Source organism: Alosa alosa, chromosome 7 (genome assembly GCF_017589495.1).
Source record: "Alosa alosa isolate M-15738 ecotype Scorff River chromosome 7, AALO_Geno_1.1, whole genome shotgun sequence".
NCBI classification, from domain to species: domain Eukaryota; kingdom Metazoa; phylum Chordata; class Actinopteri; order Clupeiformes; family Clupeidae; genus Alosa; species Alosa alosa.
The window spans coordinates 19,332,409-19,359,442 of record NC_063195.1 but is presented as its reverse complement, the minus strand read 5'-3'; the positions used below and the strand labels follow the sequence as shown (position 1 = coordinate 19,359,442).

General features: G+C 41.7%; 1 protein-coding gene, 2 long non-coding RNA genes and 1 pseudogene across 3 annotated transcripts; 1 reads left to right on the top strand and 3 right to left on the bottom strand.

Annotated features, from left to right (window-relative positions):
- Positions 1–215: 215 nt before the first annotated feature.
- On the bottom strand, positions 216–8,315 carry LOC125298147. The gene is made up of 5 exons (XM_048248854.1): positions 8,188–8,315; positions 7,013–7,288; positions 5,323–5,652; positions 5,024–5,149; positions 216–1,363 (listed from the first exon to the last, which is right to left on the bottom strand). Exons 1-5 carry the CDS (start codon positions 8,258–8,260, stop codon positions 1,260–1,262), a joined length of 909 nt encoding a protein of 302 aa, XP_048104811.1. The 5' UTR covers positions 8,261–8,315; the 3' UTR covers positions 216–1,259.
- Positions 8,316–10,948: 2,633 nt separating this feature from the next.
- On the bottom strand, positions 10,949–12,337 carry LOC125298195. The gene is made up of 3 exons (XR_007194182.1): positions 12,040–12,337; positions 11,703–11,946; positions 10,949–11,323 (listed from the first exon to the last, which is right to left on the bottom strand). It is a non-coding gene; the product is annotated as an uncharacterized LOC125298195 (long non-coding RNA).
- A 2,929-nt stretch (positions 12,338–15,266) lies between these two features.
- Positions 15,267–27,034, bottom strand: LOC125298121 (annotated as a pseudogene).
- Positions 22,067–22,851, top strand: LOC125298194. Its single transcript, XR_007194181.1, has 3 exons — positions 22,067–22,249; positions 22,432–22,493; positions 22,626–22,851. It is a non-coding gene; the product is annotated as an uncharacterized LOC125298194 (long non-coding RNA).

The following is a 27,034-nucleotide window of genomic DNA, read 5'->3' as shown; positions in this document are numbered from 1 at the left end:
GGAAAATAAGTCCCGACAGGGCGGCGTCGGGGTCTTGTTCCGCCCTGAAGGGACTTATTTTCACAGTAATGACCGGCGTTCTATACATTATCCCGCTTATTATACGGCTACTTGCCAAAACAAAATAATAAACTCCCCACGATATGACTTTAGCCTACATAACCTAGCCTATTTGTTACCATTCATCGTGGCATTTGCTGAGAAACAAATAGTTCGCAACAACACACGTTGCTGAACTTGAATCAAACATTCTTTAGAACACAGCTGATCAACCGTCTGCTTTCACATTTCAATGAAGTTCAATTAGAGATATGTATAACTATATACTCTTTTGATCCCGATATACGATTGGTAGCCTAAGCAGATTAACAATTTATTTAAGCACTAAGCCTTGAAAGGTAAATGTAATCAATATCACTTCAGTTGAATGTAAGTAAACTCACATACCGTAGTCTACTGTAACAATGTAACAAACAAAGGAAGCTCAACCAAAAACACAGAGATAAACTTAACAAATTACAGTAACAAGTTAAGAATAGCAGTATACCAATTGATCACATACTGTACATATAGACTACAGTGTATTTCTTAGTCCACAACTATGCACAGATACATTAGCTTGTAATGTAATCATGATCAGACTGTTGCCCACATTACAAGTATTAATTTAAGACCAATCATGAATGTATTATTCACAACATACATGTACAGTGATTTCAGAGGTAACCATCAGAGTACAGTTGCTCTGGTGGATTTGAGTTTTGCTGTATGCTAATTAGTTTAGCTTGGCCTCCTGTGTAGTGGAGGAAACTCCTTTGATCAAAACACAAGCAGATTATAATTTCTCCTTTGACACAAATCTTAGAATTCAGAATATTTTCCTGTGGTCCAAGGCAGGCCCAGGAATGAGTTAAGCTCTCAACAGGGTGGCGAGAGCAGAGGCCAAATGGCCACTGTATGCATGAGCGCGGGAGTTGGGAATCATTGCCATGGCCAGCTAAGACAATACAGATTGAACACAGGTACACACACAGATGTAAATTGACTGCAAAAGGCATTCTTTTGAAATGCAAAAGTGTTGGCCAAAAAGATGGGGCTTACACAACTGTACTGTTTTCGGTTGTGATGAACCGCGAATTACTGAAACCACGGATAACAATATATACTGATTCAGAGGATGTGGGGGTTCCTCTGTAGTAGTCAGACACAATTGTGGGTCTTGGGTTTTTGGGTTGGGTTCCTTTGTGGGTTATCTCTCATCATGACTTTTTGAAGCACTTCCACCGGACTAGAACCACTACAGCCAGGATCAGAACCAGTACTACAACAACCACCACTCCTAATATGATTCCCCTCGAGTTACCTGCAAGAGAGAGAGTGAGAGATTATTTTATAAGGACAACCTGTCCTGAGATCTTTGTTGCTCCATAATTTTAATAAAACTAGATGTACTGCAGAGCGGTACAAAATATGACCGCCGCCCAGTCCAGCACATTTTTTCCACAAAAATAAATCACGCTGAAAGGCATATATGATTCCAACTGTCTCACTAAATTACATTATGCACACTCAATTCTCACTGGTATCTGCTAGACAACAAGTACCAAAACATGATTAGTTCATAGATTTCACATGTAAAATTAATTTTATACAACCCCACCCCCATCTTGCCTGTTCATAATTCTGAGAAATTCTTGAATTGTGTGCATGTGTGCGTGTACATGTTTATGTTTATGTGTGTGTGTGTGTGTGTGTGTGTGTGTGTGTGTGCGTGCTTGTGTGTGTGCCTGCGTATGTGCCTGTGTGTGTGCATGTGCATGGATGCGTACATATGTCTACTGTGTGAGTATGTGTCATAAGTATGATTACTGTGAATATATGTGTGTGCGTGTGTATCTGCTTTTTAATTTTTAACTAGGCGGCGCTATACATGAAATAATTGGTAATGAGATGGGTTGACATGGCCCCGTAAGACCAACATACAAAAAAAAGGTGGTCCCCTACAGTTCTCGAGATATTCACAGAAAACTCTCCAGCCACCTACAGACCAGTTGGTGTATAGTAACATAAATCAATGTATTGTGTGGCCCCCCATGAACGGAATTCCACGAAACTTGGCGTGCATTCAGAGGGTGTCATAATGATCCTACACTTCCAATTTTGTGCAGTTTTGACTATGTTAGGTCACAGATACCTGCGATTACAACACCTCATTTTTACTTTTTTGTGTTTAACTAGGTGGCGCTATACATGAAATGAGTGGTTATGGAATGGGTTGACATGGCCCCTTGAGATCAACAAACAAAAAAAAGGTGGTCCTCCTAAACCCTACGGTTCTTGAGATATTCACAGAAAACTGTGTCTGCCCTACCCTCCTTTCGGGGGGTTCAGTCCAGCGGGGGGGCTACAGATCAAAACGAAAAACAATGGTTCCATGCTATCCATGTGGGGCTACATGCCCACCAAGTTTCGTGTATCCCGGTCTTTCAGTGTCCAGGGAATCCTTGACGGAAATTTGGCCATCGCGAAAAGAAAAAAAAAAATCTGACTAAACCTATATGACCGCCCGCTTAGCTGGGCGGTCATAATGATATTTAAGCAATATGGCGCGAGTGAGAGTGGGGTTGGTCATGGATATTCCCATCGGTGTTGTTCGGCCGTAGCTAATGCGAGGCGGAGGCCGAAAGTGGGCGAGGCAACAACAGCCGTGGGAATATCCATGACCAATCCCACGATCACGAGTGCTATATTGCTTTTATACAACAATTCTACCACAAACTAAATAATCTGAAAACACCCCAATATTGTTTAAAAATGTTAATTTCGACATTGTTCTTACGCATCAAAAAACAGTTCCCTTTTCAATAGACAGCGTCTTGGTTGCTAGGTAACCAATATTCCAGATCCCTCTTTACGGGTCTTTGTGGTTTACGTGTCTTCTTGAAAGAAATGTTGAAAGTCGGGCTGAAATCACATTCATATCTAGCTTTGCTGCATGCATGTTACAAGGACACTGGGCCATGTTATGTAAGGGACATGGTACTGCAAAAAAACGGAAACATAGGCTACATTGCAGAACCACTCAACTTTATTAATTTATGGTGAATAAATGTTACACTACTGTGCACAGCCCCATATGTTTTTCTGACACGATGCTAGCACGTTAGCAGCGGTTAGCTAACTATGCTAACGTTAGTTTTCTATAAGTCTCCTCCAAGTGACAATCATATTATAGGCCCTACACAATGCTGGCAATGCTGAGAACAATTAGCATCCTCGTTTATCTTACTTACATTGAGTTGACTGTGTAGCTTAATCTGTGGTGAAGCACTGTTTCGTTATGGTTTGCTAAGGAACCCATTGCTTAAAATAGTGGAGAGCTGGGATGAGAACATTGTGTCAAATCTTCGCATTGTATCGCGGAGTGATTTATTATTAGCTGTGCAAAGTCTGAGTTGAAATGTCCAGGGATATTCTCATATATATCTCTATAACTCATGGAACGTCTCTCGGCCAATCAGAAACAAATAAATAGTTCCATAGAACCCAATTGTTGTATAACAACATTTATAATTTAACATTGGAAAATAGGGTGTGATGTATTTAAAGGAAAATTCCGGTATTTAGCACTTTGAGTCCCTTTTCTGGTTTGTTTTTTGTCGCTACGCTACTTGTTTTGGAACATCAACGAACACCACTAACCACTCGGTGAGTTGCACAGTTTTGAAAACGAACTTTAAGGGTTGTTTTAGGACATGTTTGAGCATGCCTGTTGGCAGCCACTCTGAGTAGTCAAAGGCGATTCAAAACGAGTCAGAAAAGTCGAGACAGGACCAATCGTCAAAATGTCGGTGTCCACCACTCTAGTTCATCCAAAACAAACCAGAAAAGGGACTCAAAGTGCTAAATACCAGAATTTTCCTTTAACCCAAAAATAGAGGAATTATAATCATTGTGTAGAGAGGCATGAGTATTAAAGACGTGTGTCATGTGACAGTGGTCACCACCTGTTATTACCAAAGTTGTTCAACAGAAAGTAGTCATCACATACTAGACAAACATTTATTCAACTGGCTATCAAGTCAGGTACACTTTTAATCTGTGAGCATGTGAATTTGCTCTGCAGATCCATCTCGCCATCCTCTAATTCACAGTGATTGTGTTTACATTGGCCTGAATATCACACTTGTTCCACAAAGTACAAATTTGTTTGGCATACATAATTTCTCCCATATGATTCTAGGCTGACGAGCCAGACCCACATTAAAATGTAGGGTCTGGGCACTCACCGTTCGCAGTGCTCAGTCCGAGGGGCGGGATAATTAGTTGTCTTTCAAATTCCCTCTGCACGTAATAGGACAGCGGCAGCGCTATAAGTCCCATGCGTTTCCCACCAGCGGAGCTAGTTGGCTAGTTCAAACGTTTGCCAACTTAATAAAAGCTTAACTCGTGTCACACTGATCGCCAACAGCAACATCCATCTTATTTGTTTTCAAGTAGCAGGGAATTCAAGCCAAACCGTTGCAACTCTGCCATCAATCATTATGTTAAGCCCACCTAACGACTCTATACACGATTTCATTGGCCTGATTGAGTTTCGATTTCTGGAGCTCACAAGCCAACGGAGAGTTGCTAGATTTCTAGGCTAATATGAATCCATTTGAAAAAAACTTTTGATGCTTAAGTCCCTGGTCTTTGTCAGGTAATGTTTGTGTGAAAGCTGTGACTAATATAGCTGGGTTTTGTCCTCTGCCCAGTTTTTGTGATCACTGACGTATTTTTGTATTTTCTCTTATTTCATTAGCATTTAGTTGTTGTTGTAGTAGTTGCTTGTTGCTTGACCTTTTACAAGCCATAACAAAATACAGGTATCTTTCTAAAGTTGAGTGATATTTAGCAGACATATTTATCAAAAGTGACACTGACTTGAAACAGTGAATCGAATCAAACCTGAATCGACCGACTGCTACTGCCCCTCCATTACTATTCCTCATTCTGATGCCAAGCTTTTGGCCACACCCACCTACAGACGGTAACTCTCCGCTTGGTTCCATCACACCGGGATTGGCATCACTTGTGTAGTTCACCTTCAGAGTGTCACCCTCTGTTAGGCGCACATCGCCACCGGATACCTCTCTTGCGTATTTGTCTGTGGGAGGGGAAATAAAGAGAGATAATCAATAAGAGGAGTAAAAGACTGTCAGCAGTTTTCAAATGCATACGATTTTGAGACTGCCATTTGTTTACTTTTTGTTGTTTTGTTGTTATATTTATATATATTTCTATGTATTCACTGTATATATTTTTTAATTTAAAACCCACATAAGTCTTCCAGTAGGACACTATTCGATCTGGTGTCAGGAATGGGCTCAGCTGTGTTCAGGTCCAGTTGGGCAGCACAGCTGTAGGAGGCTTTGTTGTCCTCTCTGGAAGCTATGATACTCAGATTAGCCCTCACAGTGACGTCGTCTGACCGATAGAGCTGGGGGAACTCCGAGCGTCCCAGCTCAGTGTGTCCTCTGAACCAGATGACAGTGAGGTTCTCGACTGGAGCTACGCCCTTAACATCACACTCCAGCGAGAACTCCAGCCGGTTCTCCGTTCCCTTGAGCACTGGATCAGAGTGGCTTAGCGTCACACGCTCAGGAATTTCTGTAGAAACACATACACCAAAAACTTGAAAATATTTTTTACTTCCAAGTGTATGTTTTCAGATCTCTCTGAAGTTGTCAGCATCACCAGCAATGCTGAGAAGAATGAGATCAATTTTGTCTGGAATCTCACATTTAATCTTCACACAATCTAATCTGTTCCATAGTGACGAATCTCAAAATTCAGCTTGTTAAGATTTTCAGAATTAGCGCCCCCCAAAAATTGTTAATGGCTTTTCCTCAAATTTACCCTTAGAACTTTTTCCAGATTTTTTTTTACATAATTGGCACTCTTTTGGGTGAGACAATCTATAAAGAAATGCACTTCCTTGCTTTAAACACTGGGGGGCTAACTAGGTCTGAATGCCATGGTGCAACAGTTAGCGAAAGCAGAACTTGAGTAGGCCCAGGAGTCGAATCTGCTCCAAAATGTTATGGGTTCTTCCTTGGGCCATGCTACACACCTTTCCACCGACTTCCATCAGTAATCAGGCCTGTAGTTTTTGCATGATCCTGCACCCAGGCAGAGACAACCCTGGTGGATGTAATAACCTTCAATAAAAGCCTTTATGCCTTTAGACATTTATCTGACTTTGTGAAATGATCGTGTGTAGAAAGGACCACAGTGACATTATGTAATGTAGGATACATGTCATTGTTCCTGGCTAATGGGCCCCTGAGTTTACCTAGTGGAGACTTACACATAGCCTATATGACAATTTGTTTGTTACCAATCGCTTATCGGCTCAAAAGTTTAAATTATCTTAACTTTGTTACACAACGTTTCCGCGTTGCCAGTGGCTATTTTGCCTGTAATGGCTAAATCACATACACATTACAGGGTCTCTTGTCACTGCATACGTGAACTGGGGCTTACGCTCCTGTGATCAACACCTACAGTATTTCAACCATATAGCTGGTAAAGGCCTCTGAAATAGTGTCACACTTATAGAAGTTCACTAACCAAACATACAACATAGCAAAAACAAGAACTTAGATTATCAACTCAAGGGGCCAAAAAAGTTTCTAACTGCGTCACTGTACAGTATGTGTATGTCACTGTACAAACATATTCAAGTAAAACAACACTCTTCACAGTATGGTTATTTGACAAGGATTTTGGAGATAAATACAAATATAATTTGCATACTACTTGTTGAAAGATGCTGTTTAAAGTATGTTATACTGTATAGTCACATTTTAACATCAAGAATCCATTTTAAGTTTCTGTGACTTCTTACAAGTGTTTTTTTTAAGCTTTACAAACTCTACACCACATGACACAGTTGTATGAATACAATAGCACTGACGGTATTATTTGAATGCTGTTTTGGACCAAATGACACAACAGATTCACTCACTGTAAATGGTGATAGATAGTATGGCCAGGCATTCCGCATATCCAACATAAATGCCGTAGCACGTTATGCCTTTTGCTAGAGACCAGTTGGTCAGGCTGGACACCTCCCAGACCGCCTGATGTGAGCCCGCAGCACGTGTAGCTTCCACTGGTGCTTCCCAGCCAGTTATAAATGCGTTGTGCTGCGTGCGGCAGATTGCGGAGGCTGGGTCTCCGTACTTCACCACCAGACTGGGGGGATCGATCACCGGCTCCATCTCCACAGTGCAGTCCCGAACTGCACTCCCCAACAGAGACACAGAGAAATGGCAAGCAGTGAGCAGGTTGTGGTGCAGCAAAGAAGAACCAAACAGTTCATGAATCATCTATGCAGGTTCCAGAAGAACCAAACAGTTCATAAACCGTCTCTGCAGGTTCCTTTCGACTAATGCCTGACCAGCGGAGGACAACCGCGGCTTCAGAAGTCCTAAAAGTCAGGTATTCCTTCTGCCTGTGCATTAAACACAGGTGATATCATTAGCTGGTCGACCTACCTGGCTGAAGAGTTGTTCTCACTAGGATCAATTGGTTTTCTAGATGGTTCAAATAAAGAGACAGCAGGACTTTTGCTTTCTGAACCCTGGATGTTCACCTGACTCCACCAAGGGTGTGTGTGTGTGTGTGTTTGGGGGTAGTTTTGTCTGTTTATTTAGATGAAGAGCATAAGAGCAGAAAAACTCATACGAGCATCTTCAATATGGCTCATGTGGGTAGAAGATTGGGTGTAAATTAGGCATACAGATAAAAAAACCCTCATACCTAGGCTACAGTAGCCCACTATCTACTGACAGTAATGTCCAATATGAAAACACAAATGGGTTGGAAGAAAACATAGCCGTCATTTTATTTTCTGTACTTGATTCAGTCCAATCTGGAATTACCTCTTCTTATTTCAAGAAAATTCTTCAGTTCTTCACAACTCTTTAACAAAATTCGGTCTACATAAAATCTACATAAGAGTGACATGACACTGTCATGACACATGAACCCTAACCCTAAATTGTCATGACAAAAACCGAAGGACACTTATTGACAGAAGCTTTATACCATTTCATGACTCAATCCAAGATACCTTCAAGTAAAGCGTTACCCAAAATTTTCTTTTACGTTTATTTTTGGGAAATGAAGATATCATACCTGATACATAAAAGTCGGCAAAACACAGAATGGTGATCCAAAGATGTTGCTGAAGAAGAGTGAAAAATTCCATGTTTGTGTTCAGAGGTTAGAGACATATGCTTGAGAGTCAGATCAAACTGACCAGACTGTGCCTGACCCTTTCCTGTGGTTATATCATCATATCACACACACGTACTGTACACAGACATACAGAAACCACACACACACACACACACAGAGAGAGACAGAGACACATGTACACACACACACACACACACACACACACACACACACACACACACACACTTTATCTCTCACTCACAGAGATGTGCTCAGGAACCACCACCACCCATTGTTGATTATTTTTAGTTACAGTTTTATTTGTTTCCTCATTTTCATGTAACAACTACACAAATGTTTCAAAGAAATGTGTAATTGAAACTCTGAGCTCAATGTAATGTATTTATTTCAGTGGCAGGGGCAGTGCACAAAAAGAAAAAAACAGCATTATATGTATTGTGCCAGGTTGTAGCAAATATTGCTAATATCTGTCACAAAAAATCTTTACAAACCTTATTGTTGTCCTCGTATCCCACCCTATATCTAAACCTAAAACTAGATTACCCCACCCCTAGCTCTGCACAGATATGTGCAGATATTATACGTCCCACTCAACTCTCTCCTTCCCCTCACCCTCCCATACACACATGCACACAGTCATTTAGCACAGCAGTTCATAGGAGGGAGCAAGTCTGCTTTGTTAATAGCCAATGATTTGTTAAGCGTGAGAATGAGTGCACGTTAGTGCATGAAATTAGCTCTGTAGGGAGAATATTCTAGATCTATTCTAAGTCTATTTGTAGCCACAAAGGAGAATGACGTTCTCCCGAATGCAGTTTTGCATCTGTGTCTGTGGATGGGTGTGTCTGTTAAAATGTTGCCCCTCATAAAAACAAATCTGTTGCAGACAAACTGCTGACCTACAGCAGGGATTGCACTGGTGCAACGATAAGGCTAAAGATGCTATGCTTCCCCTGTGCTGATCATGTGAAGTGAACCTTGTTTTAATCTGCCCTTGCAGAGGTCTTTATTTGCCTGATGGCCTCAAGTAATTTGATTCAAGCTCAAGTTCTCTTCTCTTTGCTGTATGTATAAAATCCTTCAATTGTTTACATCCAAGTGCTGAGTATATACTGTATAAGTACATGAGAAGTATATTTTTGGGGTGTTTTGCCTTTATTCAGAGCACACTGACAGGAAGTGAGTGGGAGAGAGAGATGGGGTGGGATCAGGAAATGACCTGGGTCCCGGATGTGGTATGGGCGCTGTAGCCATGATTATTCCATTTTTGTTTTGACACACTGTTCTTCAAGGTGACAATTGAGAGCTAAATGAATGCAGTCTTGCCCACACATTATGTTCTTGCATTCAGTCGCTTTTTTTGTTTTGCATTATCAAATTTAATATGTAGTCCAACAGAGAATATATTTTCAATTGTTTTTATTGTAACATACAATATCATTTTTGTGTATAATGTACATAGATTTGTATATACATTTTTGCCGATGTAATCAGGGTTCCCACTCGTTCCATGACTTTTCCTGACAAAAAAATGAGTTTCCATGTGACCAGGCTCTTCTCCTGCTTCTGCTGATTTCATTTCACATGGAGGGGCTCTCTCATTGGTGGGGCTCATTTCTTTTGCAGTGCCTCCTCCTGATCAGAACCACTAAAACCAGGAACACGACCAGCATACAGTGTACATTTTAGGACATCCTCAGCTGTCAGACTCAGGTGTCAGGCATCAGGTCTCAGGAAAACCGCTGTCAAGTTTACGGAATTACACAGTCATGTCTCAGACATCAGATGAAAAGGAGTCAGGTCTCAGGAAAAGCAGAGTCAGACTAAAAGGTCTCAGATAAAAAGTAATCAGATTCAGGTTTCAGACATCAGATAAAAAGGCGCTAGGCGTTGTGGACTTCAGCAGCCAATGAGAATTGGACTTCAGCCCCTGAATTTTCTGATTGGTTGATGAATTGTGGAACCAACGTAACGTTGTCGACAGTTTTGAGCGAGCACACAGACAAAGTTGAGCGAGCGCGACAGAGATCTACTGAGCTAGCTGAGGAACAGTTTATGTGAGCACGTACAGTGAAACTGAAAGAAAGGGGGCTGATGTTGCACATACATATTGATATTAGCAAACAGGCAATGACATTTGTGGAGCACAACAGAATATAGTATAATATATCAAAATATAATTTGTGTGCTCGCTCAAAATATTTTTCTGCGCTCAAATTGTGCTATTGCTCGATCATAAAAGTTGAACAAATGTAACTCTATAATATATCCCAAATAAGTTTGCTTGTTGTACCAGTTAACAGAAATAGCGGTTTTCCTGAAACCTGAGTCTGAGAACTTTTCATCTGAGAACTTTTTGTCTGACTCCCCTTTTTTTGACAGTGCTTTTCCTGAGACCTGACTCCTTTTCATCTGATGTCTGAGACATGAACCTGACAGATGAGGATGTCCTAAAATGTACACCGTACAGGTGATTCATTCAGAGAATGAAGCAGTTTCTGCTTCATATATAATTTTTCCATACCAAAGCAACCTTCAGAGCAGCGGTTCAAATGGAATTGTTGTTTGAAGCACGTATCGAAGCTTCTGTGTCAGACTGCCATCACTAGCTTCCAGTAAGCTGCAAAATATTCATATTTACAGAACCCTGGAGGGGTCATTGCAAGAGATTTTTATATAGTTTGCTCATTATTAAATTTGTAACCACAATTTACAAAATTGTGTGCATGTTTTTGTCACGGTACGGCAGGATAGGACCCAAGGGCAAGAATCTTCCAGGCAAAAGTTTAGAAAAACCCACTTTATTGTAACAAACTACTAGTACTACAAACTTACATTTATGAACTTACTTACGGACATGACTCAGACAGGGTAAACAGAGAGACAAACCGACAAAGGACAGAGGAGGGTAAAAATACACAGACTGATTAACAGAAAGACAGAAGACTGGACAATAACAGGGAACAGGTCAGTAGGGGTATTATGGGGTCATTGATACTGCAGTATGCTGTGGCTGGATCACCATACTTCACCACAAACACCTCTCATATTTACTGAAATATAATGTTCTTACCTGACCATCAAGAGGTGAGAGGACACACAGGATCCACATCCATGTGTGGGTGGGTTCATTGAATGATCCAGGTGGATTGTCCCCAATAGAGTGTCAGCCTTTTGGCAAATTCCATAGAAGAGGGGTGTAGGTGGGTTCATTGAATGCAATTAAAATATGAACATCAATAAAGTTTAAGCATAAGGGCACTTTTCTAAAGTGCACTGTAGTACTTTTTTTCCCAAAAGGCATGCAATTTGCTATCAACACTGCATGTTGATTAAATACCGTATATCTTTTTCCAGATAACCACAACACAGTAGCATTGTAAATTACATTAAATTATGTGCATGCTATATAAGTAGTAGACTCCATGTCAGGACACTAGGAATATACTCACTGTAAATGGTGATGGGTAGATGGGTCTGTTCTTTACCATTATTTGTTTCTGAAAAGCATGTTATGCCATTATTCAGTGACTAGTCAGTCACACTGTCCACCCTCCAGCTTCATAGTTTTCTCTTCCTTAGCTCCCACTGTTGCATTCCAGCGTATGACAGCACCAGGGTCAGTACTACTGCAGGATGCTGTGGCTCCATCACCATACTTCACCACAAGACGTTGGGGATCGATCCACGGAGACGCTTTTTTCAAAATGAAGAGGATTTAATTCGATCCAAGGGCTGAGAAAAAGAGAACAAATGTCTCTCATATTTACTGAAATTAAGTGTTCTTACTTGGCCACCAGGAGGCGACAGGACACAGAAGGGTAATCCAGAGGAGTCCCCAGAGGAACGTGGCAAATCCCATGTGCGGGTTCAGAGTGGTGAGAGCCAATTTACTCGGATGTCTGGTTAGAAAAAGAAAAGACGTATGAAGGAAGTCTGGTCCCCTTCCTGAGGTTGCCAAATTAAGTCACATCTATTTAGCTATTCAAAACCAGTTGTAGATGCTTCTCAGGTTAGCGTTAATCACCATTTCTATACCTAATACATAGTTCCATTCTTGTGAAGGTTCACTTTGCAGTTCCAGGGAGAGGGTTCTAGCACAGTCTAGATGATCTGGAGAATAACCTCAGGTTTTTTGGCTCATAATATTATAATCTTGTGTATCAATTATAATACATTAGAGCAACAGATCATAATGCATTACAAGCATTGATATATAATCTCAGCGCTTTCTTGTAAACGATTATCAAAATTATTATAATGACTTACGATCACTTCATATTATCAGAATAGGCATAAATCATTACAGTGATGACCTTCAGAGAAAGTATTACCAACATTTCTTGTATTTGTTGAGATGTCGGAGCAACACAAACGTGAAACCTCATGCAAATAAGAAAGAGTTTCTATATTAATAGAAGCAGAGACGGTTGATAAGGATCTTTGATAGAAGTAAAGCTTTCCTACCATATACGTAGAAGTTGTCACAGAACACAGAGAGGAGATTCAGAAAAGTCCCTGAAAGAGGTGATGAATTTTAAGTCAGAGTGTTCGGAGGTGGAGCCTTACACAAACTGGATTTCCTGAAAGTCCGATATTTTTTTTTTTTTTTTTTTTTTTTTTTTACAACCAAGACATCACAACAGGCAAACAGCCACAAACAGTAAAAACAAGAGATAAGAACGAAACGATATGAAAGAAAGGCTGTCCCTCACCCCCTCCTGGAGGTCATCTCTCGCGGAGGTTCTCACACCCACGTTATCTCTCACATAAATAGAACTACTCCCGTACTATTCACCAGACCTCAGATTCCCATGCAGCCAAGCATGCACGCACGCACACACACACACACACACACACACTCTCTCTCACACTCACATACACACACACACACACACACACACTCTCTCTCTCTCTCTCACACACACACACACACACACACACACACACACACACACACACACACACACACACACACACACACATACATACACACACACAGACACTAACACACACACACACACACAGACACTCACACACGACACACACACAGACACTCACACGCACACACACACAGACACTCACTTCTGCTCTTCTTTTCTCTTCTCTTTTCTTCTCTTCTCTTCTTTTCTCTTCTCTCTCTACCCCTCTCTCTCTCTCTCTCTCTCACACACACACACACACAGAAAGAGACAGAGACGCAAAATCTCACACACACAATCCTCTTTCCTAACCCAATTGAGAGCAATAAATGATAATCCACATCAGTGAGTTACTGTAACAAAATGCTCCGACACAGCACACAATAGCTTTAGCTTAGGCACAGACAAGCCACTTTGCTCAGTGACAAGGTGCAGTACTCCACATCCACATCAGGTGCAGTACTCCACATGCCACACACCACAGACTACAGACAGGTTCAGTAGGTGCGTGCTCCACACCACAGACTACAGACAGATGTAAGGAAGGTGCAGTACTCCACACCACAGACTACAGACAGATGTAAGGAAGGTGCAGTACTCCACACCACAGACTACAGACATGTAAGGAAGGTGCAGTACTCCACACCACAGACTACAGACAGCTGTAAGGAAGGTGCAGTACTCCACATCACAGACTACAGACAGATGTAAGGAAGGTTCAGTACTCCACATCACAGTCAGATGTAAGGAAGGTTCAGTACTCCACACCACAGACTACAGACAGATGTAAGGAAGGTTCAGTACTCCACACCACAGACTACAGACAGATGTAAGGTAGGTGCAGTACTCCACACCACAGACTACAGACAGATGTAAGGTAGGTTCAGTACTCCACACCACAGACTACAGACTACAGACAGATGTAAGGTAGGTGCAGTACTCTGCATCACAGACTACAGACTACAGACATGTAAGGAAGGTGCAGTACTCCACACCACAGACTACAGACAGATGTAAGGAAGGTGCAGTACTCCACACCACAGACTACAGACATATGTAAGGAAGGTGCAGTACTCCACACCACAGACTACAGACATGTAAGGAAGGTTCAGTACTCTGCATCAAAGACTACAGACTACAGACATGTAAGGAAGGTTCAGTACTCTGCATCAAAGACCACAGACTACAGACAGATGTAAAGAAGGTGCAGTACTCCACATCACAGACTACAGACATATGACTACAGACAATGTAAGGGAAGGTGCAGTCACACCACAGACTCTGCATACTCACACCACACAGACCACAGACCACAGACAGACAGATGTAAGGAAGGCTCTCACGGCACAGTCACACCAGCCATACAGTCAAGTCAAGTCAAGTTTATTTATATAGCACATTTCATACACATAAGTCATTCAATGTGCTTTACATAAACAAAACCAAACAATAATAACAAATAAAAGCATAGAAAGGCAATATAATCAAAGAATAGTTAAAAGGTAAAGATCATAATAAAAAGAAAACATAAAACACAAGGTAAAATCATTTAAAAATAAAGAATAATTAGTAAGCAAAAACAAAGGCAAAAGTAGTAAAAAAGTAATAAAAGACAAGGTAGAATAATTATCAAGGCAGATTCAGAATGTGTAACTCGGCACAGTTTACAGTACAGTACAGTACAGTAACTCCAACAGACAGATATGAGCAGCACATGCTTATCTCTGTCATTGTCCTGTTGTTGATGTTCTGCATGCCTTCTAGGTTATTATCTCATTTGGTTTACAGCAAGTCCTTACACACACACACACACACACACACACACACACACACACACACACACACAACACACACACACACACACACACACACACACACACACACACACACTTGAGTAAACAGATGGGCACACAAACAGGAAAACACACACACTCACTCTCTCTCACACACACACACACACACACACACACACACACACGTCTTGCGAAAAATCCCTTGGCAAGATGTGTACACACACACACAACACACACACACAGCAAGACACTTTAAGCATCTTTTATCACTCACTCAATCACTCTCTCTCTCACACACACACACACACACACACACACACAAAACACACACACACACACACAGGAGATTTCATTTTTGAACAGTGTCTAATGTAACAAAACCATGTGTAGTGTTTCGTAATAAGTGTGTTGCAGAGTTGAAAACAACGTGCAAAGCAGAAAATGTGTTTAAGCTTTGGTTTTGTTTTGGTTTAAACATTGTTTACGGTATGCTACAAGAAGTTTAAGTGAAGCTTTGGTCAAAGCATTCGTTTTTAGTGTGTAAGCAATGTGCAAAAGCTGTAAAAAAAAATAGAAAATTTCTGCAGCAAAATCACAGACAGTTTAAAAGGGACAATGTATAGCAAACTGCAAACTGCTACCAGAATGCTATCAAGGTCACTATCTCACTTACACCAACGTTTCCACGTTTGTGTTATGTTAAATTGCTAAATTATGTTTTAACACATTGTTTTACTGACAAAAACAAATGAAAGTAACTGAGTATCTGAGTTTTAAGGAGTATCCACAAACAGGTGTGCTGTCCTATTCCGCTGATGTATCGTGAGACGATGTGCGCGGGATGAGCTTGAGTTTAATGGGCTCCTTGGGCGCCAAGAGACCCTGGTTGTCCAGTTCCACAGGAACCTGCGTCTCCTCGCAGGTGGCGACGGTGAATCTCTGCAGCACCTCCACGACGACCAGCTTCATGCTGACCAGGGCGAAGCGCATCCCGATGCAGTTCCTGGGGCCGAGTCCGAACGGCATGTAGGTGTACGGGTCAATGCTCTCCTTGTTCTCCTTACTGAACCTGACAAACGGAGACAAGATGACAAAATGATTTCTCGTGTGACTTCAGAGGTTTGGGATACAATCACAAAACCAGAGGGGCAATCTGTTGACCTGAACACGAAAGGAAGCCAAAGCAGGACTTTCCCTCCCAACCGCAAGTGGATAATCCAATCATGTAGATAATCTAGAATTTTTCTTTTTAAATATTCTATAGGGGGAAATTGTATAATTATAATTATTATAAAATCTAATGTTCCTAATGTTTGATTTTGTAGGTATTTTCCAAAATGTCACGTGAATAAGCTAATCGGTCCACAGGTTATTCAATATTACTATCATATTTTTTCTTATTAATCTATACATAATAATCCAACACTCCACAAAAAACTGGTTTTGGAGTGTTTTGTAAATGTATAAAAAATAAGACTGAAATATTATATTTACATAAATATTCAGACCCTTTGTTATGACGCTTGCAATTGAGCTCTGGTGCATCCTACTTCTATCAATGATCCTTCTATCTATAAGATGCTTCTCTGACAACTTGATTGGAGTCCACCTGTGCCTAAATGAATTCACTGGACATTAATAGGAGAGGCACACATCTCTTTATATACTGTAAGGTCTCACAGTTGATGGTGTATGTCAGAGTGAAAACCAAGCCACAAGGTCGAGAGAATTATCTGTAAACCTGCGAGACAGGGTTGGGTGAAGACACGGATCTGGGGAAGGATACAAGAACATTTCTGCAGCATTGAAAGTGCCTAAGAGCATGGTAGCCTACATCATTCTCTGAGTAATCTGGGACGAAGGGGCCTTGGTCAGACAGGAAATCAAGGACCCAATGGTTACTATGAATGAGATCCAGAGTTCCTTTGAGAAGATGAGAGAAGCATAAAGAAGGACAACCATCAGAGCAGCACTCCACCAATCAAGCCTTTATGGTATAGAGTGGCCAGATGGAAGCCATTTTTTTCTGTGAATTTTCCCAAAAAGCATCTGAACGACTCACAGACCATGAGAAGTAAAATCATCTGGTCTGATGAAACGAAGACTGAACTATTGTCATGAGCCCTCTCACTCCACCGGGTTACCACCTTAATTGGTTTCCATTATCTTCCACTCTGCTCACCACTCTCTCTACTCAGCCTAACTAGCTCCACCTGTCCCTGCTCTGCTCTGCTCTAATTACTCTGCCAGCTGTGCTGCATTACCCACTAACCTCTCCCAGTATTTAAAGCCCTGTCTTTCAGCTCTCCTTTGTCAGATCGCCTGCAAAGCTCACACCCTGAACCTGTTTGCTTTTGCGCTTCTGGCGACTCGTGTTTTGTGACCCCGGACCTGCCTGAATCTTGGATACTCTTCTGCCCCAGAAAACCAGACCTGCTTTCTGCCGAATCGACTCCTGACTACTCTTGATCCCGGACTTCGGACCACCCACCACCGGCGTCATAGGACGATCGCTGCCACTGGGGGGACACAGACACAGCACATTGGATGGAACCCTGTATCCCTGTTATTCCCAGTAACCCCTGGAGCCTTCACTCACTCCCTATTTCCCTTTTCCCTTAAGTTTAATAAACTTTCTGGTGTGACGCAATTGTGGTCCTCTGGTCGTCTGTCTGAACCGATGACAACTATTTGTCCACAATTCCCAATGGCGTGGAAGAAACCAGGCACTGAGCTGCCCTGATGGTTGTCCTTCTTTACGCTTCTCTCATCTCGGCCCCAAAGAAATATTATTTCATTTTACGAGTGAGCTGTTGCGTCCCCTTGCGACATGGTCTGTCCCCCCAGTTTGAGAACCACTGGCCTACACCATGTATTTCCATGGTTACCGCTGTGCTACATGAGTAGAGCGAGGGGAAAGTCACACGAGCAAATTGTGCAGTGCACCTGGGATATTATGTGCTGGTGGTAATAGCATTATTTACATGCCGTAATCAAATAAAAATTGTGCATGTCCTATCTTTCTGGTTACTCTGGTCACACACACACACACACACACACACACACACTGACAATAGGTAATGCCTCTGGGTAGTGGTGCTTCCTACCTTTCCGGTTTGAAGCTCTCGGGGTCGCTCCAGACGTCTGGGTCTCTGTGGAGCACGTAGACGGGCACCATGACGACCGTCCCCTTGGGGATGGCGATGCCGTTGATGTCGACGGTCCTCTTGCTGACCCTCTCCACGCGTGGCACCACAGGGAAGATGCGCAAGGTCTCGTTCAGAACACTGTCCAGATACTCCATCTGCATCACGCCCTCATAGGACACTGGAGCCTGACAAACAACAGACCAGACCAGCTCAAGTGTTAGCTCCTATTTATAAACAACAGACCAGACCAGCTCAAGTGTTAGCTCCTATTTATAAACAACAGACCAGACCAGCTCAACTGTTAGCTCCTATGCTTAGGTACAGTCACATAGCTATTTTATTATCTTTTACAAAGGCACTACAAGTAGAAGTACACAAAACATTACTTATTAACTTAAAGGTACACTATACAATATTGTTACCTTAATGTAACCTCTATGAAGCCAATTTGATGGCAAACGAACTTGTAATATGGAAATCGTTCACCTAGCATAGCCATAGAGCATAGCCGTAGCGAATCACTAACGAGAGAACCAGTCTTGCAAAAATGCCCGAAACTACTTAGTATTTAATCACATACATAATCAAAGCTTCACAATACAAACAAACAAACAAACACTGTATTCTCTAACATGTGCAGTACAAGAAGTTCTTACACGTGTAAATACTGTACACACAATAGACTCTCCACTATGCCTATGCTGCTCAGATCTCCTGCAGTTGAATTCATATCCAAATCACAACTCTCATCCAGGACTGGATATCACACTACCTTAAGACCTGCATGAATTATTATTCAAGACCTGTTTAGCTAATTTTACACTCTGCATAGATCATGTGATATAGGCAACACTCTTCCTGTTACCCACATGCCTGATGAAGATCCAGGGTGATCAAATGTGCTATGTTTTTAAAGTAATACAGTTTATATTCTTGGAGCAATAGCAGTGTGCAGACCACCCTTCTTCCACTGTCTGTAGATGCCAAGTGCATTTCGTTGTTAAGTTTCTGTACTTTAACAACAACAATACAGTTTAATCTAATCTACAGATGGAGTTGGATGTTTTAGATGTCAATCACAGGTCAGTCACAAACAAAAACAATGCTTCAGTGCTGTCACTCATCTCCTCTCAGCCATTTGCAAAAAAGAAGACAGTGCAGATCTAGACTCTAATGTCAGCTTCCCAGTGATCAGGAAAAATATCAGGAGAGACCTGTCAATCAGGACAAAGGTCAAAGGTCAGGACAAAGGTTGATTGACAGGTATCAGGTGTTGCACTGAAAGCAAAAGTTTAGAAAACAGGCTACGTGGTCAGTCACCTTGTTTGGGAAGACCTGTTTGCCATTTTGACGCAGATGTGGCACTCTGCTTAGATGCCGAATGCATTGCATAGTGACAATATCTGTACTTTCACAGTGACAATACAGTTTATCTACAGGTGTGGTAAGTCACCTTGTCTGGGAAGACCTGGTCAACCTCCTGCTGCAGTTTCTCCAGGGCCTCGGGGTTGGTGGCCAGGTTGTAGAAGAGGAAGGACAGGGTGCTGCTGGTGGTCTCATAGCCGGCGAAGATGAAGATCAACGACTGAGACAGAATCTCGTGGATCACTCAGCCCTGTGAGGAGGAGGAGACAGAGACATTAAAAACAAGAGAATAACAAGAGAATAATAATCTTTATTGTCCAAAAGACACAAATGGACAAAATAAATACACAATAAATACTGTAATAAATATCAAACAATATAGACAGCAGGAATACATATGTGGTTCCCATATGAGTGGCTTATTTTGAGTTCAATGTTAAAGACCCATCAGTCAGTGGACTGCACTGACAAGCACAGAAACCCCTGCCCTTTCTGCATTAGATACCACTGGTCCTCATCACTGAGAAAATTGTGAATGATAATTATAATAAAAAAAATGCGGTAGCTCATTACCAAACATATATACCTTATACTCATACTTAGATAATATCTTTTGTACTGAATATACAGATTTATGATTTATCTTTTCTTTAGAAATATAGCTCCTTGTGTCATCTGTTGGTGTTACACATACAAATATCCTTTACAAGTAGTGGTGTTTCTATAAAAAAATGTTGGTTGTATTTGTTAATATTTAACTTACCCTGGATGTCATTCATATAAAAAAGCAGAACTATCTGAAGCTTTGTGAGGGGATTAAGGAGGTGGTACCGTAGTGGCTAAGGAACTGGGCAAACATGCAGCAGCAGCCTGACAGAAATGTGGGTTCAATTCCAAGCTGCCATCATTGTGCCCTTTGTGCAAGGTACTTAGCCCCAAGTTACTCAGGGGACAATGTAATTGACATGTAAGTTGCTAAGTTGAGATGAAAGTGTGTGGTAAATGTAAATGGATGGATGACCCCATGACCTTTATTTGGCGTTTCCTCTCGCTGATTGCCCTCAGTCTCCGACCCCTGGGAATCCATCATCAGCTGGAGGAAGTCCACTCGACTCTGCAGAAGTGACCACACACAGAAATGACACAACAATCATGGAGACCACCACTACCCATACCTGTTGAATGCCACTACTAAACCACCACCCATACCTGTTGAATGCCACCACCCATACCTGTTGAATGCCACTACTAAACCACCACCCATACCTGTTGAATGCCACCACCCATACCTGTTGAATGCCACCACCCATACCTGTTGAATGCCACTACTAAACCACCACCCATACCTGTTGAATGCCACTACTAAACCACCACCCATACCTTTTGAGAGCTGGTCTCCCTCTCGGCTTTGATCTTCCTCAGCGAGGTGTAGAAGAAGTCCATGACACCAGCAGGCCTCAAAGAGAAGTTCATCTTCTCGAGGAGGGGAATGGTAAAAGGGAAGAACACTGCACAGAGATGGTGTAAGAATTAGATCAGATGGTGTTAAGAATTAGATCAGATGGTGTAAGAATTAGATCAGATGGTGTAAGAATTAGATGGTGTAAGGGAGCTGGTTGGAGCAAGCGAGACCTGTTCAAAAACACACTCACATGAAAATATATTGTGAGGCATTACACTATACTGTATAGACAGAAAACTACTAGCATGTTTACTGTGTACTGAAGAAAAGTCTTATGAGAGATACTGTAATATAAACACAAATATATGTGCAGTATGAAACAATGCACATAATTGTTTGTAAATGGACCTTGGGTACTTGAAAGATGCACTTTTTAAAAACACTTTACTTGAAGGGTGAGTTCATAACACATTCATAACAGCTGTCATAAACTGCACATAAAGCATTCATGACTGTTTCATGAGACATGACTCAACATTCATACCAAACCATCAAATCACAAAGGCATTAAATAAATCTAATGAACTGTTAATACATATAGATGATTGTAAGTACACCTACAGAGAATATGTATCTCAGTAAACCATTGCTCAGATCATACTGTACTGTGTGGGGAAATATCTTACTTATTAAGAGAAGAAAGGGGTTGAAAATGTTGAACTTGAACAATTCCTTGATGTTGGTGACAAAGGGGTCATTGGGGTTGTTAAGTGAATCGATGTCCACACTAAAAGCTGTACTGGTCACCACGTCCATGCTGTATGCTCCAACAAACCTGAGATGGACACAGAGAGAGAGAGAGAGAGAGAGAAAGAGAGGACAGATAGAGAGAGAGTGTGTGTGAGAGAGAGGAGAGGAGAGTGTGTGTGTGTGTGTGTGTGTGTGAGAGAGAGAGAGGAGTGAGTGTGTGTGAGAGAGAGGAGAGAGTGTGTGAGAGAGAGAGAGCGAAAGAGAGAGAGAGAGTGTGTGTGTGTGAGAGAGAAAGAGAGGAGAGTGTGTGAGAGAGAGAGAGGAGAGAGAGTGTGTGTGAATAGAGAAGGATGTGGTGAGCTTAATACCCTTATCAAAGTGTGGCTGAATATTCTGTATAATATTTCTGTATACTACTGTGATCAGGTCAGGATCACGACTAATTGCAATCACCTGGGCGTGCGGGCTGGGGGTCATGGGTACGTAACTTCCTTCCCGACAAACACAAAAGAAGCTCTCCCAAATTGTTTGGTACGCAAGTTGCTTGTCGCTGGTCGGTACAAACCGCGCACTTCATGCTGGGTTTTGGTTGCGAACAACTCTCTCGCTGTGGTCTGGGTAAGTGGAATGTTTCATGTACTCCTTACACTTTTAATGTGAGTTGTTGCCACTGCCGTAGACCACGAACGTTTGTCTGACATGTAGGTAATAGCATAAAGTGAGAGTTTGTGTTTAGCCACGTAGTTTGAACACGGGGCAGGTGGTTGTAGTGTCGTAACGTTTGGCTCATCTTGCTATAGACTGTCATCTCCTTCCTACTCCTGTTTCCCTGTGACTACCAATGCGAATGCTGAACGTGGAGGTAGGCCTCTTACAATAGCAACATTGCAATAGCTATGGTCAAACACTCAACTAATGTGAGCAGACTAAGATAGCTATACGGGCCAAACAACAGCATGCAGCGTCTGTAATTTTCGCTCCCTTGTTTTTATAGCTGACACACTTCCCTCCTCTGCTCCTGTTCCCCTGGGCTAGCTCGCATTGTGGAAAAGGCCGAGGTAGGCATTGGTTATTGTTCTAACAGTGTAACGGTCCTATTTTAAATATGTATCTGGTACAATGTTTTCTTTTTTTTCCATGTCGCTTGACTTATGAACAATTAAACTTCATAAAAACTGTTGTGTATTGTTATGAAATGCGTGGACCAGGGTGTTAAACGTTTCTCTCTGTTGTAGATCACAGCTGGCTGTCTATCACAGTTTGACCACTGTTTTCCCCCATTAGAGTTTCTTTTGGTATTAGTCAGTGTTAAACTAACAGCACGTCGAAGTTGGATGTATGGTATGCTTGTTTGTGTTGGTTTATTTTCTTTGTGTTGTATGCTTGTCTGAGTGTGATACACTGGTGCATTTACACTGTTTGCCAGGGTCTACTCGACAAGGCATATCGTAACACCCCCAATTATCACCACTTTTGTTCAGAAATTCTAAAACAACGATGTTTTTTAACACTTCAAAATAACATTTGCTAAATTAACATGACATTTTTCAGTAGCCATAGGTGTGTAGATTTGAACAAAATCTGTTTTGTTTGTTAACGGAGCATTTACTGCCTGAAATATCCGATTTTGTTTACCACGCCGAGTTATAGTGCTGGCCTGATGGGTCGCCTATTTACACCCCATGCGGCACATGAACGGTTAGACCGAGAATTCTCGTCGTGAAATTAAAATTCCACTGGAGCTCCAAGCGGTTGTGTACACGCAGCCTTACAACACTGTCTACAGCTCTTTGAGTCACGGTAAAATGTCATTTTTTGGTACATAGCTAATTTAGATACACCTATGGTGTGGGTGGTTGCGTTTCTTTAGGAGTCTGCTGTCTTGGTTTGTATAGAAATTGATATTAAGTGACACAAACACGCAAGACGGTGGAAATACGGGACCGACGGTAATAGGGGGAGTTCCGATAGTGCTGTTGCCATCCCTGAGCTCATATTAGCAGCCAGTTAGCGATTTCAGACTGTTACTCCGAGGCTATTGAGACTTATCCCTCCCCCCGGCAGTATTAGTTTTTAATGGGTTCTTGTAACCCCTGACTTAGCTTATCCACACGGGAGACTGTTACTCCTGGGGCATAGGGGTCTATCTATGCCCCAGGTGGTATTAGTTTATATTGAGTTCTTTGTGACTCCCAACCTAGTTTCTCCACACAGTAGACTGTTACTCTTGGGCCATAGGGGTCTATGTCCCAGGTAGTATTAGTTCATTATAGCTTCTGCTATTCATTGTAGCTGTATCGGTAGCACTCCACTGGCGCTGAATAGCGTGTTTGTCTTGTTTTTGTTTTGTCTTGTATTGTTTCCTTTATTGAATGCCCCCTCCTTCCCCCTGTTTGCTAGTATGGCCTGCTAGGTCTATCAGGTAACACAGTTAAGGTACTCTAGGACTGCCGCCTTCCCCTAGTTTGCGGTGAGGGCACATTCTAGTGGTTGAGCGTGTACTGAACACCTATACTCGTGTGGGTTGTATTTAGAAAGCTTGAGTGTTACACTTGTGTTTGTGTGTGTGTATGGCCATAGATCACTTTCGGGGCTGGGCAGCCATCCGAGGGTTACTGTACCTGTGTTAATTCAGGCCGTGTAGCAGCCACCAATCCACTGGGCATTTAATTTATGGTTATGTGTATTACATTTTGTTTTCTTTGATTATTTTGTGTTGTGTATTGTGATTTTGTTTTTATCGGATTTACCTACTGTACACCCCTGCCATCCGTTTTAAACAAAGAAAAGAAATAATAAATATAACATTGTTTATACTACTGCCTCTGTCCTCATCCATTTAGTTGGATACACCTGAGGGCCCTGTCACACTACTCTTGGTTCTTTTAGCCATTCACTAAAGAGAAGGAAAAAAAAGAATGTTTTTGTAACATTTTAAATGATCCACCATGCCCCCTGTCTCGCGTACTCAGTCCTCTCTAAATGAAGCCCCAGTTGTATTTCTCCTCTGTGTCCACTCTACTCACTCTTTGAGATCCACTGGTTTGCCCTGGACAGCCTCTCGCCTCAGGTTCCTGACCAGCGTCTTTGAGTGCGTCTTCATGATGCCAAACATCTGAGTCCAAAATGGGCAGAGTGTGACCATCAATGTTGTTGTTGTGTTAGCACACATGCATAACATAGAACATCCTATTTTTTGGATGCTTCTTCAAGGTCAAAACACTAAACATATCTGATGACTGACTGACTTACTGGTCTGTAGACTAGTGCAGGACAGTCTTAACTGGTCTGGCCTTGGGTCCCTCGATTTCCCGTGGTCATTATTCATGACCCAATTTTTAGCATTTAAGCCAACTGTTATACAGTGAGCCACACAAGCACAAGAATGCCATATGCCACAGGACCGAAGAATATATTTACAAAGTCTCCTAGTGCTTTTGTTTTTTAATGACACCTTTATGAAAAGCAATTTCTGAACTCAATTCCTAGAACTTCCAGGGTCAGCAACTTTAGTAACATAATTGCTACCATTTGCATTTGTGGCCCTACAGAACCTCCAAAACAAAACAAAACAAAATGAAAAGACACAAAAAAACAGTAGTCGTCCAGAATCAAGCGCTCGCTCTCTCACCTCTTTCAGGCGTCCGCTGGTGAAAGACGGAGACAGAACACTCCGGATACGGCGCCAGTCATCGTCCTCGACAACAGACACGGCGTCGTTAAGCGGTCCGTTTATGCGTAGATTCTGAAGTGAAAGATGTCTTGTTTTTATTAATGTTGTTGTTGTACAACAATGTGTGCAAATACCCTGTGTGAGACTGCACACAAGTCATGTGATATGTGTAAGACCCTCTGTGACAGCAAAAGAGATAGCAAGCATTCAACAGTTAAATATATTAGAATGATTTTGTTATCTGCCAAGATAAAAACAAACATTACTTTGTTTATTTTTTCCAACAATTCTAACTGTACGCACAGTTAAATCACAATTTTAAGTTTTAAATTCCAAAAACTCTTTCATTTCACAGTACAGTGGTGCTGATTGATGAGGCGGATGTGTTGTAGACCTACCCTTCTGTTGGTGAAGAGCGAATAGCATTCTTTCACCATGACTGTTTTGATGATGGTCTTATCCAACACAGACAGAATAGGCTGTCTCCCATCAAAGATACTAGGATAGGAGAATACAGACACTTTATAATAAAGCAGTCATGAAGACTTCTGTTGGGTATTTTATTTGATTGCCTCCGTCTGATAATTCCAAAGTTGGAGTTTGTGTATAGGCCATTTACCCCCATAGTTTTCCATACTTCTTGAAACACTCGGTGTCAAACTGAGTGAACCCCTACAGCATAACAGAAATAGCGGGTTAGGATTTGGACAGTTAGATTCAACCAGTCAGCATCATTCTTGGCCGCCACCATCTTTGAAAATGGCGTCCAACATGTTCTTACTTCCGGACACATTTTCACCAAGAAGCCAATGTGGTGCCATGTTATTCTACACAAAAGTATGTTGTCTTTGAGGATTGGCAGTTTTCAAACTGGGAGGATCAGCCAATCCACATGGACAACATCATCTGTGCTTTGGTCAAAGTAGCTTGCCTAGCACGGGCCATGGGCTTCTAAAGTTTGCCTTTGCCATCATAGCTGCCATCTTTGCCATTGTAGACTTCCTGGCTGATGTCAGAATAGGCTACATTAGGCATTAAAGACGGTATCTTTGGGGCTTTACAGATGCCAGCTTTGGGGCATTTTTGTAAGCTATCTTCAGAGGTCCATAGAAAATAATGGGGACGATACTTGGTCTCTCTTTCATATTCCATAAATACCTCCATGAAATACACCATCAAAATGCACATAACAACAATAAAACAATACTGTTGTGTAGAAAACAGACAGACAGACAGACAGACAGACAGACAGACAGGCAAAGACTAACCTTTCTATATTCCAGAAGGGTCCCAAGAAAAGGTAACGATGTAGGGCCGGGGATTCCTAGGTTTTTAAATAACCTGTAAGGCCAGACCCCATACCTAGTGAAGGGAATGCAAATATTGTTTTTATACATATTAATTATGTGACATGATGTGTTGTAAGCACATTTAGGAAGCACTCCCAAATCGTCCATTCTCTTTATCTTCTGAGCTGCAGTCAGTCAAACCCACCAGCCAGGAGTGGGGTGTAATAAATTCAGTTTCAGTTTTAAATTAATTAGAAATAGTTATAGATCTGCTATAAATTTAAAAATAGGTTTTTCACAGAACACACAATATCAGAATAATACCACTACCGTCAAACACATATTGTAGCAAAGTTTCAAATGATCTTACGCTGTCAGCAGGCCCAAAAATAGAAAGAGGAGAGTCCATGTTTCAGTGGGAAAAAAAGACAAGTATCCCAT